The 15,375-nt window shown below is 34.6% G+C and overlaps 1 protein-coding gene across 2 annotated transcripts; it reads right to left on the reverse strand.

Annotated features, from left to right (window-relative positions):
* Window positions 1–7,475, reverse strand: LOC105768974 (pleiotropic drug resistance protein 1). Of its 2 annotated transcripts, XM_052631244.1 has the most exons (24): window positions 6,877–7,475; window positions 6,563–6,683; window positions 6,383–6,471; window positions 6,180–6,264; window positions 5,918–6,077; window positions 5,650–5,726; window positions 5,342–5,395; window positions 5,153–5,243; window positions 4,755–5,056; window positions 4,394–4,675; window positions 3,967–4,283; window positions 3,692–3,852; window positions 3,503–3,606; window positions 3,257–3,413; window positions 3,049–3,171; window positions 2,802–2,965; window positions 2,380–2,715; window positions 1,917–2,207; window positions 1,737–1,820; window positions 1,517–1,650; window positions 1,175–1,402; window positions 908–1,079; window positions 564–818; window positions 1–372 (listed from the first exon to the last, which is right to left on the reverse strand). In XM_052631244.1, the coding sequence occupies exons 1-24, from the start codon at window positions 7,227–7,229 to the stop codon at window positions 109–111; spliced, it is 4,404 nt and encodes a 1,467-aa protein (XP_052487204.1). In that variant the 5' UTR covers window positions 7,230–7,475; the 3' UTR covers window positions 1–108. The 2 variants fall into 2 exon arrangements, with proteins under 2 accessions (XP_052487204.1, XP_052487205.1); XM_052631245.1 differs by lacking the exons at window positions 6,563–6,683; window positions 6,877–7,475 and having other exon boundaries at window positions 233–372; window positions 584–818; window positions 6,383–6,483.
* Window positions 7,476–15,375: the final 7,900 nt, after the last annotated feature.

Here is a 15,375-nt window from a genome sequence, read left to right on the forward strand (position 1 = left end):
TTGGTTCATAAAATTCATATAGCATTGATTTTTATTAGAATTTGGACCTTGTAATAAATGCATAAAATTCAAATAGCATTGATTTTATTAGAATAAAACCAAAAAATTCTATCGTCTCTGGAAATTGAACATCTTTATGGCCACAGCAAAGATTGTTCCAAAGAGAACTGCGAAACTAATAATCACAGCAGCAACTAATCCCAGGTAATCATGTCTGAAACCATAATAATTTCTCAAGTACTGCTTCACTGTCTCATTGTTTCCATCTTCAAGCAATTCGTTTATATCTCCAAATTGTGAAACAAGCAATCCGTACAAGGTCCAAGATACTGGACAAATCCAATAGTACCATCTCCACCATACTGGCATACTCTGTAAATGGTGAATGATTGAAACGAGTGAGAATAAAGTTTTTACTCAGTATTTGTGTATAGGTATATGCTAAAGAGACCAGCAACCTAAACCCCAGGTTTAATCCTGTTGGCTTATAGGCTTTGGTCTTCTTTGTATTGAAAAAAAAAGAAAAGAAAAAAGATATCAAATTATATATAAGTAGCACATACAGATCGTGGGATGATGAAACCTGAGAAGAGATTCCATAATCCGTAGAATGCTGAGGATACTATGGCTGCAATGTGGCTGTTTGGTGTGACAGCAACAGCCATCATGCCATAGAAGGTGAAGTAAAGTAAGGTGAAAAGCATGAAGAAGATATACCAGAAGAACTTAGCAGCGGTCCATTCGAATCCGACCATGGAATACACTATAATGCCATACCCAGAAGCTTGAACAAAAATATAAGGTATCTCTATTAAGACCTGCAGTGGCCAAATGTGGAGGCAATCACAATGCACGTACAACTTTCTTCACGATTTCAACTACTCTTCGAAATGAGAAAATTACTTACCTGTCCAATGGCATATGGCATCGCAGAATACATTCCGGCAGCTCGTTCTCTATAAAAGACTGTCCTTTCTACCGACACAACAGGCTGCACAGATGAAGAGTTTTGGATACCGATGAAAAGAACAGCAGCGTACATTGAACCCATTACATTGGACAGATCTTGTAATTTTTTCCTGTAATTTACGAGGTAGAGACAATTAGATACTTGAAGCTGACTGATGAAAACCAGTATTGAAGCCTGAGCTTTTGTATTTGTATTATTGCTTACGTTTTTGACCCAAGGTCCCAGAATAGCGTCCCAAACATCAATGCTATGGCTGTTGTAAAGAGGAATCTTACGGCAGTATACGGGGGGTTGCGCCAGTATGACCAATGTTGCTTCCATAAACAAGCCGCACACTGACTCAAGAATGGTTGGGAGTACTGTGTTGCGAAATAGAGTTCCTTTGCACCAGGAGCAGGTTTGCTTAAATCTTCAATAAGAGCTTTGTTTCTCCTGAACAAATGACATGCCTCAGTAGCAAATTCAAGGTAGCTAAGATAAATAGGCCACATATATGTCTTATATATGCTAAACTAAAGTAATTAGTTGAATCTGGTTATTTATTACCTGTATAGGTGTGAGTTTTTGTAGATATCAGCAAAATCAACACCTAAAGATAACTCTTGCGCTGACGCCGTAACTTCCAACATCCAAGTTGCGGGATTGTAGCCATCTTTGATTTTGCTAACCCCTTGAATTCCCTACAAAACAGGAACATCATAATGTTAGATATAGTTTTCATGTGAACTCAGAAATGAATTCAGTATTGTCTTTCATTTCATCTCACCTCAAAATATTTGATAAGATATTTAGAATGGTGTCCTAATGGCCCCACATAGATTTCTTGTCCTCCACGTTTCATAAGGAATAGCTACAATTGCAATTATATATTAGTTAGGTTATTACAAAAAGAACCAACAAAAAACGAAGCCACTCCTTTTGAAATCTAACTTTTTATGTTCTTCACCTCGTCAAACGCTTCAAATATGTCAATACTTGGTTGATGGATGGTACACACAACTGTTCTTCCAGTGTCCACTGTATTCCTAACTGTTCTCATAACAATTGCAGCAGCCCTTGCATCAAGCCCTGAAGTTGGCTCATCCATGAAAATGATAGAAGGGTTTGCCACAAGCTCGACTGCAATCGTAAGCCTCTTTCGCTGCTCCGTTGATAAACCGTTTACACCGGGTAAACCAACTATGGCATGCCTTAATGAATCCAGTTCCACAAGCTCCATGACTTCTTCTATGAACATCTGAAAAACATATGTTGAGATAAAACCATCAACATAATCCATAGGAAATTATGTGGTTTTTATTGGGCTCTTTTGTTCTGGGTTTTATCCTAGATAAAGTGACTTAAAACTCTAGCATGTAACAAAGTAAAATAAGAGACCTGAAACAGCTCAGGGTTTCATAAATCTTAACCTTTCTGGTTTCAGCGTCAATGTCATTGGCTAATCGTAGCCAAGCGGAATAAACTAAGGATTCATACACAGTGACATGAGGAGAATGAATGTCATTTTGTTCACAGTATCCAGATATTCGAGCAAAAGTTTCTTGCTTCTTGGGGAAACCTGAAACTGTAATGTTCCCCTCAATATAACCACCAGTTTTTCTGCCAGCAAGCACATCCATTAGAGTGGTTTTACCAGCACCACTAACACCCATTAGAGCTGTGAGAACACCTGGTCTGAATGCACCACTAATACCCTTCAATAGCACCAATCTGTCATCTTCAGTGATACTTTGTTCTTTCATTTCCTACAAAATTTCAATTCAATCAAGTAACTCTCACATATCTGAACAATTGAACGTATGTGGTATTTGTACATGGAACCTTATGTTACCTGTGGCATATCAACAGAATAGTAAATGTCTTCAAAAGTGAGAGAGTGCGGCTCAAATGGAAGAACCATTCCCTTTTTCTTTTTGCCATTGATCCTAAGAGTTGCGTCAGACAAAGAAAAGGACTTGGATGAGGAGGTGTTTCTTTGAATGTCATCTTGGAGCTCTGCATGTCAATTAAATTAATGTTGCACATACTATGGCTTGTACACAAACACACCAATCCAAATCTATATGAGCTTTCCGTACCTGATCTGTTTACATGACTTGAGCTATTTTCATGGTCTGCTAACTGAATGCTTCCACCAACACCATTGGCTTGATCATTGCTTTGGGGTTTTTCAGATATTACAGCTCGATTCTTCTCAAAGGCTACATATTTATTTGAAGAAAAAGAATAAAATATTAGCTCTCCCTACCAAAGAGGCATAAATTTTAGTAGGTAAGCTATACTCACGCTTTAGATAGGTAAGAGCCAGAGTAAAGAAAACGTTGTACAATACTACAAATATAACCAACGCCCCTACTCCGAGCCAATACCAATATGATTCATGGAAGAAACTTCTACTCTTTAAAACTTGAAGTCCTATCGATTCGTTTGAGCCTGGAGGGACCTTCAATATGAAAGCAAGCATAAAAAGATCAGCATATTTTTAAGAGACAAACCACAAATTATAGACATTTCAACTTCCAAAAGCATTACTGGACTCCACTGGTGCCCGAGGAACTCATTAACCATCAATGCATTTTGCCCATACATCAAAGGTGAAATCCAGTAACCCCATATCCACCAACCCCTTATGTCCTCTGTAGCATTAAACATAAAAGGTATGTTAAAACTGTTTAAAGCTTAACTTTCATTAAAAAAACTTTTTTGGACTTATTATTATACCTCGTGCCAGGACAAAGCCACTTAATGCAAAAAGTACAAGTAAAGAAAATGTCCCAAAAGTGTTGGCAACAATAATGTTTCTAGTGGCTGATGCAATGAACCGAAATAATGAAGCAGCTGTCTGGCTAATGAGAACAAGGAGGAGGAACTGTCTTACGAACCTGTGCCAAAAATTTTACTTCCACGTCAACTTGAATCAGAGCTAATGAGCAAGAAACTTTGTATATTACTATTAAAGTGCATAAGATATATGTGTTGTCATTTATTTTTTCTACCTTTGAATATTCGGATCAAATCCGACAGTGTAGTAGGTAATGAATACCCACACAGAAACTTCTATAAGTGTCATAGGGATCTTCAAAATCCATGATGGTAAAGCATAGACCCATGGAGGAAAGAATAGGAGGTCTCTTTGCTTGTAAAAGACAGGGAGCAGAGTAATGGTCATAGAAAGCTCAGGCATTCCACAGAACATGAGAAAAATCATACCAAAAAACAAGGCCCCCATATAGTTGCTTCCTCCTTGAACTGAATCTCGATCCATCTCAGTCCTCAAAAAGAGTGTCATGGTAATACAGGACACTATTGTGAGCTAGTAGCACAAACAAGAAAAGAAATGAATAAAAAAAGGAGTTAGTCAAGATCCTTAAAGCACGATAATTGCAGTACAGACTAGAGAGTTTAAAAATGATTAGTACGCACTTGTATAATCTTGAAGATGTAGACGAAAGAGTTTCTCTTCATTAACAGAAGTTCTCTTGCGAAGCAAGCTTTTAGCAACTCCCATTTCCCAAGACCATATTTTTTTGTTGCCAAAGCAGCTGGGTGGCTCTTTGTTTTGTCAAACGGAGTTCCAAGTTCCTCTCCAAGTTTCATTCCCACATGGAATGACTGGAATTCCTCAGCAAATTCATTGGCCGTGATAAACCTGTAAGGTTGATCTTTACGTGCCCAATACTGCATTTGATCTTTCCTTGATGTAACCTGAAACTAGCAATGTTAATGTGACAGAAGAGTAAGTTTGTCTCTATGAACGAGGGAATGAAAATTTGTCAAGACTTACCTCTTGCAAGAAATCAGCCACAGCTTTTCTCTCAGGGCACTTAAAGCCCATAGATTCGAAAAAGCTCACCACATGTTCGCGAGGACCCTGATATACTATTACGCTATCAGAAAGGAGAATAATGTCATCAAAAAGATTGTAAGTCTCTGGAGCTGGCTGTAGAAGGGAGATGAGTGCAGTTCCATTAAGAATGTGAACAGTTTGCCTGAGGCAGTTCACAATTTGGAATGTTGTAGAGCTGTCCAGACCAGTAGATATCTCATCCATAAACAGTGCCCTGGCTGGTCCTACCAGCATTTCACCTAATTGCATTGGCAATGACATATTAGATTTTGATGATAAGAAATTTCGTCTACCCTGATAATGGAATAAATGGTGTAATTGAATTCATGAACTACCTGTTGTGACACGCTTCTTTTGTCCTCCAGATATACCCCTCAACATTTCATTTCCTACCAAAGTGTCTGCACACATATCCAGTCCTAAAATCTGCAAAATTTAAATCAAAGAATTTCAATAAGTTAAGAACTTATCATGTTAGTTCTTCTTGAATAGATTTTAATGTACTTCAGTTTCTGTAACATTACCTTCATAATATAATCAGTGATTACATTTGCTTCCTGTCCTTCTGTTGCTACTGCCTGAAATGTTATGGCAAAGCAAATCAGGATGAATACAAGATTCTTTATAATAAAGATTCCCGTCAGATACATTTACTCTTTTAACTTATATTATATTTCTGATTTTCAATCAATTATATTTGGGAGAAAATTATCGTTGAACATATGCAACTAATTTTGCAAGACACCTTTCAAAATGTAAACAAGACAGTCTTTTGCGAGAGAGGTATACAAGATGTTCATATTTAGCATTACAATGACTTCATGGTTCTTACCTTCATGAAGACGTCAATATCAGGATCAGGTTTAATGTTTGCTTGTTTCTCTCTTCTTGACAACTCTGACAACATATCTGTAAACGCCCAAGACAACAAGATTTCATTCTTTGAAGATTTACATCATCATCATCATAATCATCATTATCACAATAATAATAATAAAGAATAATAATAATAATAAATGAATAAATAAAAACAAGTGATAACATTTCCATCAAAAGGTCAAAAGAGAAACTCAGAAGGGATAGAAACCAATCAAACTAACCATATCGGGTTCCAACCCCTTGGCATCTTGCAGAGAAGGCCAAAGTTTCCCTCACGGTCATTTCTCCTATGTGAAGATCATATTGACTGATATACGCAGCAGTTCTCTGAGGCACAAACTCCTTCATGGTATGCCCATTGTACGTCACAGACCCCGAAAACTGCAACAGAATTGTCACTTCCAAATTAGAAACTAAAGCAAAGGCAGAACACAATGCAAAAAACAAAAGCATAGAAAGGAAAAAGTGAATTTTGTAGAGCACTTGGAGAGCAGGATCAAGCTTCCCAGCCAGAGCCAACAAGAGAGTGGTTTTTCCGGAACTTGGAGGACCCAAAAGCAATGTCATCCTATAATATATACATGAAAAGACTAATCATTGATTAATTCCAGGATGGCCCAACTTTTTATTTTAGAAGAAAATTTTAAATTCATGTGTTTGATGAGAGAAAAGATGACCAAGTTTACCTGCCAGGCTTAATCATACCACTGACATCTTTGAGGATGGTCAGCTTTTTCATTCTACTAGAAAGAATACCCATATTTATCAACAAGCCCTTTAATCACAAAACAAAGTAAAAGGTTAATAAGAATCCTAAACAAAAAGTTGTAAAATGATGAATTAATTATGATTCTCCAGGTTGGTACCTCAAATATGCTAGTAATGAAATTAAGGAATGAAGGCAAAGCATTGGTTCCTACAAAAGCTTCAGCTTCAATATTTATATTTTCAAATCTGACTTCGATTGTGGGAAGCTCGATGCCAACCCTGAAAATTAGAAGAAAAAAAAATTCGAATGTAAATGATTACTGATACGCGAGAACAGGATCTCAATTAGACAAACTCTTTGTCTTCATTTGTGTCATTCAAGTCTTTCCCTCGAGTCATTAAAAAAAAAAAGAAAATGCTTCTTTCCATTTTTTTTTTCTAGTAAAAAGAAAATAACAGAAAAACTTCATACCTATCTATACGGTTCTTGAACTTCCACAAGAACCTTTCATTGTCTTCGTCAGCAACTTTAACCAACCTCTCAAGTATAGTCCTCCTTTCTTGCCATCCAAGGTTAACAATATCAATTTCATCGGCACCACCTCGAGAGCTAGTCAATATACCTTTCCTGAGACGAGCAACAGTTGGTAGTCTCTCAATAGCAGCCCACTTCAAAGCTTCTTCATCATCCTCTTCTCGAGAAGACCTTGAAAACACGTCCACCCCACTGTTTTTCCATATGGAAGAGCTTCCTGATCTCAAACTTCCTGCTCGTAAACTTCCCCGTAAACTATTACTCGCTTTAAGAATATCTCCGGTCTCCATTACCACCAACTCCCAACTCCCACCAATACAATTTCAAAACTTTCGCGTTCCCCCCAGCTCAAGTCAATGAATCAAAACAAAATAATAACGATAAATGGAGTATTAGAAGTTCGGTATCCTTTTGTTATCAGACTCTTTGTCTTTGAACATTGAGAAGAAAATGTGAAGTGTTTTGAAACTAAAATAACAAAAACCATTAAACCAGTATGAGGGTTGAGGAATAAGCTGATGCTGTAGCAAGAAAACTGGAGGTTTGTGATATTTATAAGGTTATATTATTAGCTAGAACTTTAAAATCATATGGCGGGTTCTTTTTTAATTATTTTTTTAATATTTTGTTCTTTGTTATATGGGAGGTTCAAAGTTTTTTTTTTTTTGTCAAAATTCAAAAATAATAATAATAATGTTGAGATGAGTAGCATAAAAAAGAATGAAAATCACCTGCCTCGTTATTCTGGCTCTTTCTGTGCCCACATATTTCTTCGACAGTTCATTTTCACGGCATACCTCGGTTGACTTTAAAAGAAAGTACAGTGAAGCAAAATTCCCCTTTCCTCTTTTTAGCACCTTCCACGACTAAAACCTTTTTAACGAAGTTGGATGGGCAAGACTTCAAATTTCTCTGTAGCCTGTTGAAGTTGCCAAGGAAATCGTTGGAGCTGCTAGACTCTTGTTTTGTTCCAAGTTGTTAATCATGGGATCCCTTAAACATATATTCCACATAACTTTTTTAGCTGTGCATTCATCACTCTTTAATTTCAAACAAAAATATTTTCTGTTACCGTGAAAAAAATATTATTTACAACTAATTTGGTTGATTGATTGTTCGAACATCAACTATTTTGATTATTTTTAGGATATTGTTTTTTCGAATAATCCTTTAGTATCTCAAATTCAAACTTTTTATTTATTTATAAAATTAAAATAAATTATTTCTAATGTCTAAAATGTGACTTATTATAATAAGATCCGTGAGATTCTTTTTAAATCAACTGTTGTTGTTAAAATATAGAAATGAAGAGACATAGTCATTTGATCAAGCTACATATAAACTAGGGAATTGCACTAGTGGCATGGAACCTGGTAAAAATACAAGTTACTAGGGTGTTTACATTTTAATCAGGATCCAAGTAGATAGGCATTAAGTCTCTTCCAAAGGAACATGAAGGGTTTAAAATGTGCGCATCAGTTACGAGCTCCTTTATGCAACCCGTGACATTCTCCCCCACATGTTCTTCTGACGGCCTCATCGCGTCCTCGATGTGGAACTGATCTATCTTCTCTTAAAACTGTCATAAAGCCTCGAAAAGTTCTCAACTAGCCTCATCATCGAGAAGTCCCTTCAGTCAAACAAGGTACTAATGCCTCGGCCTATAATACTTCTGCCAAATCACTCGGTTTGTCATGATGCATTCAACATCACGATCATAGGAGACCTTTTGTAATGGCCTAAATTCAAGGTTATCGGAACAGTGGTTTTGTAGCCACAAATCCGATTTAAAGATAAATTTATTTTAATATTTTTGCATGAATATTGATATGATAGGAAAATCGTATGAAAATATACATAGAAGAATTTTACCGGTTTAGTGGTTAGTTAGAAAAAGAAATTATTGAAGAAATTGGGTAAAAACAAGGTATCGAGACCTCGATCTCGTAAAAACGAGTCAAAAATATTTTTATAAATATTTATGAGATGTTAGTAATATGTTATTAAAATTTCGTTAGAAAATTTAAATGTTTGGGTAGTCAATTAAGTGAAAAGGACTAAATTAAAAATGTGTAAAAGTTACTAGAAGGATTAAATAGCTCAATTGTTAAATGAGGAGGGACATAAATTGAAAATAAGCCTAAAAGGAGATATTTTAGGCCGCATAAGCTGAGAAAAATCAGGAGAATTGGTGAAATAAGGGTATAATGAGAAAATAACAAATTTTACTAACATAAAAATAGGACCAAATTGGAATATCTAGAATTCTCTTCATATTTTCTTCATTATCATCAGCCAAAAACGTCCTAGGGGTTTATTCAAGCTGGTACTTCATAATTTTTTGCACCAAGTGAGTCATTCCTTGCCTTTTTCTTGTAATTTTTTTTGTTTCTAAGACTTTTACAACTAGGTCCTAGTACTAAATTCATTAGTTTTTGATTTTATGAATGAAATTGAAAGTTTCTATGAATATGTGCTAGAATTTTATGAAGAAATAGCATGAAATTTAAGCTTTAATATGTTTATGAGATGATTTTATTAGGTAATTTCAATAGAAATTGATTTGTAGAACCTAATTGTGAAAAATGTTTGGAATCAAAGTCTAGTGCTAAAATTCTGATTTCCAAAGGTTATAAAGTAGTTTAAAGTGATATAATAAAGTGTTAATTAAGAAAAATCAGCTCAATTGAGAGGTTAATTGAGCAGGGATGAAATTATCATTTATTGAAAGCTTAGGAAAAATTGGTAATTAACATCATGCACTAAAACAGTTTTAGACAGCAGCAGTAGTCTAAATTTGAAAAATCACCAAAATTGTAGAGATAGAATTAGAGGATTAATAAAATATGAAATTAAAGCTTATTGAGTCTAGTTTCTTATAAAAGAAACAATGTAAGCAATGTAATTGTAAATCATGAGATATAATAGATTTTGTGAGATAAGGTCAAAATGAATTCAGGTTCCCTGTTCTAACTTTAGAAAATCATCAAAATTGGAGAAAAATAATTAGGGCTTAAATTTATATGTTTAAAATCCTTAATTAGTATATTTTCAAAAGAAACAAATGATAATATCATCCGAATTCTGTACAATGAGATAATTATTTTTTAGTGAAAAGGGGTCGGAACTGTCAAACAGTGAAATAGGGAAAATTTTAAAGAATAAACTGTACTTATTGGCTAAACAAAAAATTCTGAAAATTTTATGATAAGAAGATATGTGAGTCTAGTTTTGGAAAAAATTATCAGATCTTAATTTGGAGTTCCGTAGCTCAAGATATAAATAATTTAGTGACTATGACTCAATGAGACAACTTTGAATGCACTATAAATAATAATGGAATTATAGAGAATGTTACATATGAACATGAAATGTATTAGATTAATGATTAAATTTATTTATTTAGATCCAAAAAATTCAAATACGAAGCTAGATCGAGGAAAAGAAAAAGTTCGGGATTAGTAGATTTTTGTTTACGAACAAGTATCGAGGTAAGTTCGTGTAACTTGAATTATATTCTTAAATGCTTGAAATGTTTGTTGTTGACGTGAATATGATTTGAATGTTCATTATATGAAAATTGATGAAACATTGATATATTTGATAAAAAGGGGGAAGAAATCTCGGTTGAATAGAAGGAAAATTCGATGGATCTCTAAAAATGAATTAACGGTAAAAAGGATCTAGCCTGGACGGGTGATCCTATCCTAATATAGCCCTCCCGGAGAATATATGGAAAATGGATTTAGCCTGGACAGGTAATCCGAATTAGGGTCTGAATTTAGCCTGGACTGGTAATTCAGATCCAAGGTCATTAGAGTAATTGTCATTGCAGGAGATTTAGCATGGACTGGTAATCCCGACAATACTCTATGAGTTTATATTACGGGAGATTTAGCCTGGACTGGTAATCCCGCTGTAAGGATGAGGTTCGCGGGAGTGTGCTCTCTGAAATGGAAATGTGCGCACATGAATATGAATTGACGGACCCGGAATTGTACACTAAAGTGTACCTCTGAAAATCCATCAAAATTTCGAGAAATTCAACGGGATAAATATGGAAAAATAACAATGAGATGGAAATCATGGTATTGATGAGCTCATCAATCATAGTATATATATTATTGATACATGAAAATTATTGAACTAACTTGAATGTTGAGTTTGTGCATGTTAAGGGAATAATGCATTGAATGGATGTATTAATGTTTATTGCATTGTATTGAAAATATTAGGTAAGTATAATTCTTGTTACATGAGCTTACTAAGCACAAAGTGCTTACCTGTTTCCTTTTCCCCTGTGTTGTAGTGTTAAGAGCTCAGAGGTTAGATTTGGTCGGAGACGCATCATACTATCAACCTCAAGATCTCGATATATAAAGAAACTTTGTTTTGGAAATCAATGACATGTATAAGCTATTAAAGTAAATGTTAATGTGAAATGAATGTATGGTTAGCCGTTGGTATGGCTAACAATTTTGATTTTGGTATGTGATGATGTTATCTTATGAATATGTTAAATCTATCTTGAAAATATGTTGAAATGGATTGGTTGTGTTAGATTGGTCTCGGTTTAAAAATTGCAGAGAAGATTAGATATTTATAAAGGGGTTATATTGAGTTCATAAAAAAAAGACTTCGGGATTTTGCGAAAAAAAATTTCTTATGGTTTCGATTTAATCCCGGTTTGGTCTCGATGTATGTTTTGGGCTTCGGAGGCCCATCCAAGGGACGTCATGACATGTTTCGATAAATGAATAGTATTTAACTCGTAATAACGAAAAATTTATTCGGTAAAATTTGGTAATGCCTCATACCCTATTTCGGCGACGAATACGGGTAGGGGGTATTACACCTTTACCCCTATTGGCGCTTGTTTAGACTTGCCTGGATTTGGATCCTCCTGATCCTCGTGGAAAGGCTTAAGCATACTAACATGGAACACCAAATAAACCTTGAATTTTGCTAGCACCTCTAGTTTGTAGGCCACTTTGCCTACTTTCTTCAAAACTCTAAAAAGTCCTTCATATTGTCGTACAAGTTCCTTGTGCAAGCCAATGTGGCGCAAAATCAAGTGTAATTTAGCAAGGACTACGTCAACAACCTGAAACTACACAACCCTGCAATTCTGATCAGCCCACTTCTTATTGTGCTTACTTGTCTTGTGTAAGCAAGCTCTGGCTAAGTCATTCTACTCTTGCCAATCTTTAGCAAATCGATAAGCTGCTATATTGGATCTTACATAACGGGTCGTAACAGCATTAGGTGTGAGTGACTATTGCCCCTTGAACTCTTTTTGGAACTTCACCAAAGTCCCAATTTCGATCCCACATTTCTTTTCATCTGTGGACCTACGACGTCACCACAAAAGAGTGACATTAGTAAAATGAATGGAAGCAATATTTACCTTACATCGTAATCTTTGATGCCCACGGCACGAAAGCATTGCTCCATTTTCCACAAGAAGTTGTCCACTTTCCTCACGAATCTTACCCCCTTAAACTTCTCCGATTTGGGGACATCAATCTTATGGCTCAGTGTCGCACCCAACACCTTTTTACCCACAGCGAGCTCTCCCTTGAGCTCCTTGATTTTTGTGTTCAAAGTTGTTACTGTGACTTCGTTTTTTTCCTTTAAAATCGTCAATGTGGCTTCGAGAGCATCATTCTTTTCTGTAAACTTACCCGAAGTAATATTAAAGAGCGTTTGTAATGTGTCCATATTGGAACTAAAGGCCTCTGCAACATATTCCTCAAGTTTCTCTTTCATCTAGTCCAGGTTATTAATGTGTCCCTCAACTATCTCAAATGTTTCATTCAACTCACCCATGGATTCCTCAACTAAGGGCTTACGCATCATTCTTTTCTATCAACTTACTCGGAGCAGTATTGAGGAGTGCTTATAACACGTCCATATTGGAACTAAGTGCCTCTATAACATATTCCTCAAGTTGCTCTTTCATCGAGTCCAACTCATAAATGCGTCCCCTAACTATCTTGAGTGTTTCCTTCACCTCACTCATGGGTTTCTCAGTATTGACCATTCGACTTTCCAAAGCTGACAACATATCCATCGATCAACTATTTTTCTCTCCCCTCCCAACACGGGTCTCCATTCAGACATTCTACTCGTCTACTTTTTTCATCATATCAATCAGCGCCTTCGGACACTAGCTCTGATACTAATTGTTACGGGGCTAGAACTTTAGTTTGCAACAACATGCAGTCTTAGGCAATTCATTTGCTTCAAATTTGCCTAAGCCTAACTCTTGAAAGATGAGAATTCTCACGAAAATTCTCTAAGGCATTAAAATAAAGCGAAAGCAACTTGAAAAGATAAAGAGACTTGAATCGAATAGAAAAGCCACTAGAAAATAATAGCACACCAAGTGTTCGAGTAAATGCTCTCAAGAATGTTCTTAACTAAAGAATAAAGTGGTTACAAATGAAGGGGGAGGGCCTCTATTTATAGTTGAGCTCCCCCAGATCCAACAGTACAGATCGTATTACATCATTGGCTGACTGGCTGAGTTTAGTTCTCATCTACAATATGAGAGTCTTGAAGGATTTAGACTCTATACATCTTTATCTTTTAGGATTTACAATAATTATCCTAGTAAAAATACAATTTACTAGAGTGTTTACATTTTAACCAAGATCCAAGTAGATGGACCTTGAGTCTCTTCCAAGCAATGACCTTCCACCTACTTGGTCTCCAAGACCTCATCCTTGCTTATATATCCTCAATCATATCCACCCTCAAGCACAGCCTCAAACGTAACAAACTCGTTCAGGGTAACAACCTAAAGACTTCGATTTCATCTTTTTCGACCTCATGCTATAGTTTTTTACTCAACCTGAAAATGGTGGTTGTTAATATTACAAAAAGAAAAAAGTTGAATTTGTGTAAGTTTTCTTCGTGATTTTTCTCCCTTTAAATTGTTTTATTTATAAAATTATTATTTTAATAAATAATTTCATTTTAGAAAATGAGAAAAATAGATATCCATTTATTTATGAATATTTTTATAATTATATATGTATTTTTATTGAAAAATAAACTTTTAAATAATTTTTTTTGAATTTTATTTTTAAGAATCAAGACTAAATTGACAAAATGTATAAAGTTGATGACTAAATTTGTTAATTTTTTTAAATTTAATACTAAATTGATAGAATCTATTTTTCTTATTTATTGCAAAACTCATGTATTTGATTATCCACAAAGTCGCTCCAATTGATTTATAAATTCATTTTATTTTGCTCATAGTTTAGTCAAAGCCATTGTAGATTTCATGGACTGAATTTTACTTTATATTATTTTTAAGTTATAATTAATTAATTATTTCAAATTATCCAATTAGAGTCAAATTAATATAAACTTTTATTTTACGATGGTGGAACTCAAATCTGCATAGTTCCAAATTCAACACTAACTAAAATATCTTTAACGATTTTTTAAATATGACGTATGATTCTTTACCTGATTATTATATATGAAATAAAGAAGAATTATTTTGGGTCTAGAAGTGCGGACTTCAACTTATCTTTTCTTTTCTTTTTTCAATTTTCATGTGAAAATGATGGTTTAAATCTACACGAGTTTCTCCAACTCTAAAAATTATATCTAGATTTTAGGGAAAAAATTGTTTACAATCATATTAAAACCATAACCACCAAATAGATTCTAGCTCTATTAATTATTAAAACGAAAAATGGCAACATTTTTCATGTCATATTTTACCTTCACAAGTTAAACTTTCAGTATAGAGAAAGCCATGAAATAAATTATGTCTCTTCTCTTCGTTATAGAGTTGTGCGAGTAGCCCGACGGGAAGGTCTATCCAAAAAATAAAAGGTTTAGATAAAAATATACATTTAAAAAATAAGTTTAGACAAAAAATAAGGTCCGTTTAAAAAATGGATTAGGCCTCAGGTAAGAATTTATTTTTTACTTGAATCTGACCCGATTTTGCAATAAAAAAAAACCTTGTTGTTTTGCTATTGTTTTCCCACTTTTTATCACTATTTTGCTACCATCTCACTATTACATTACTACTATCTATTTTGTTAATGTTTGGATATTGTATAACACTTGTTTTATTGTTAATTTTGCTACTATTTTAGAGGTATTTGATTGTTGTACTTATTTTAGTATTATTTAATTATAAAATATTTTTTAATTTATTTTCAATTTCTTAGGAAACGTTTATTTTAATATTTTTAGTATATTCGGTGTATTATATTTTTAAAGTTTTTTATATATAAAAATAAAAATTGAAAAAGGTAATACAAGCAGGTCAAGTTGGGCTCAAGTTTTAGCATTTTTATCTAGGTCGGACTTGAGCAAAAATTTAAATCCATTTTCTGGTCCAGATCGAGCCCGGGTCTATCAATAGGGCCTAAAATTTTGTTAGGACCCGGCCCGGCCCATGGA

Source organism: Gossypium raimondii, chromosome 5 (assembly GCF_025698545.1).
Source record: "Gossypium raimondii isolate GPD5lz chromosome 5, ASM2569854v1, whole genome shotgun sequence".
Taxonomy (NCBI): domain Eukaryota; kingdom Viridiplantae; phylum Streptophyta; class Magnoliopsida; order Malvales; family Malvaceae; genus Gossypium; species Gossypium raimondii.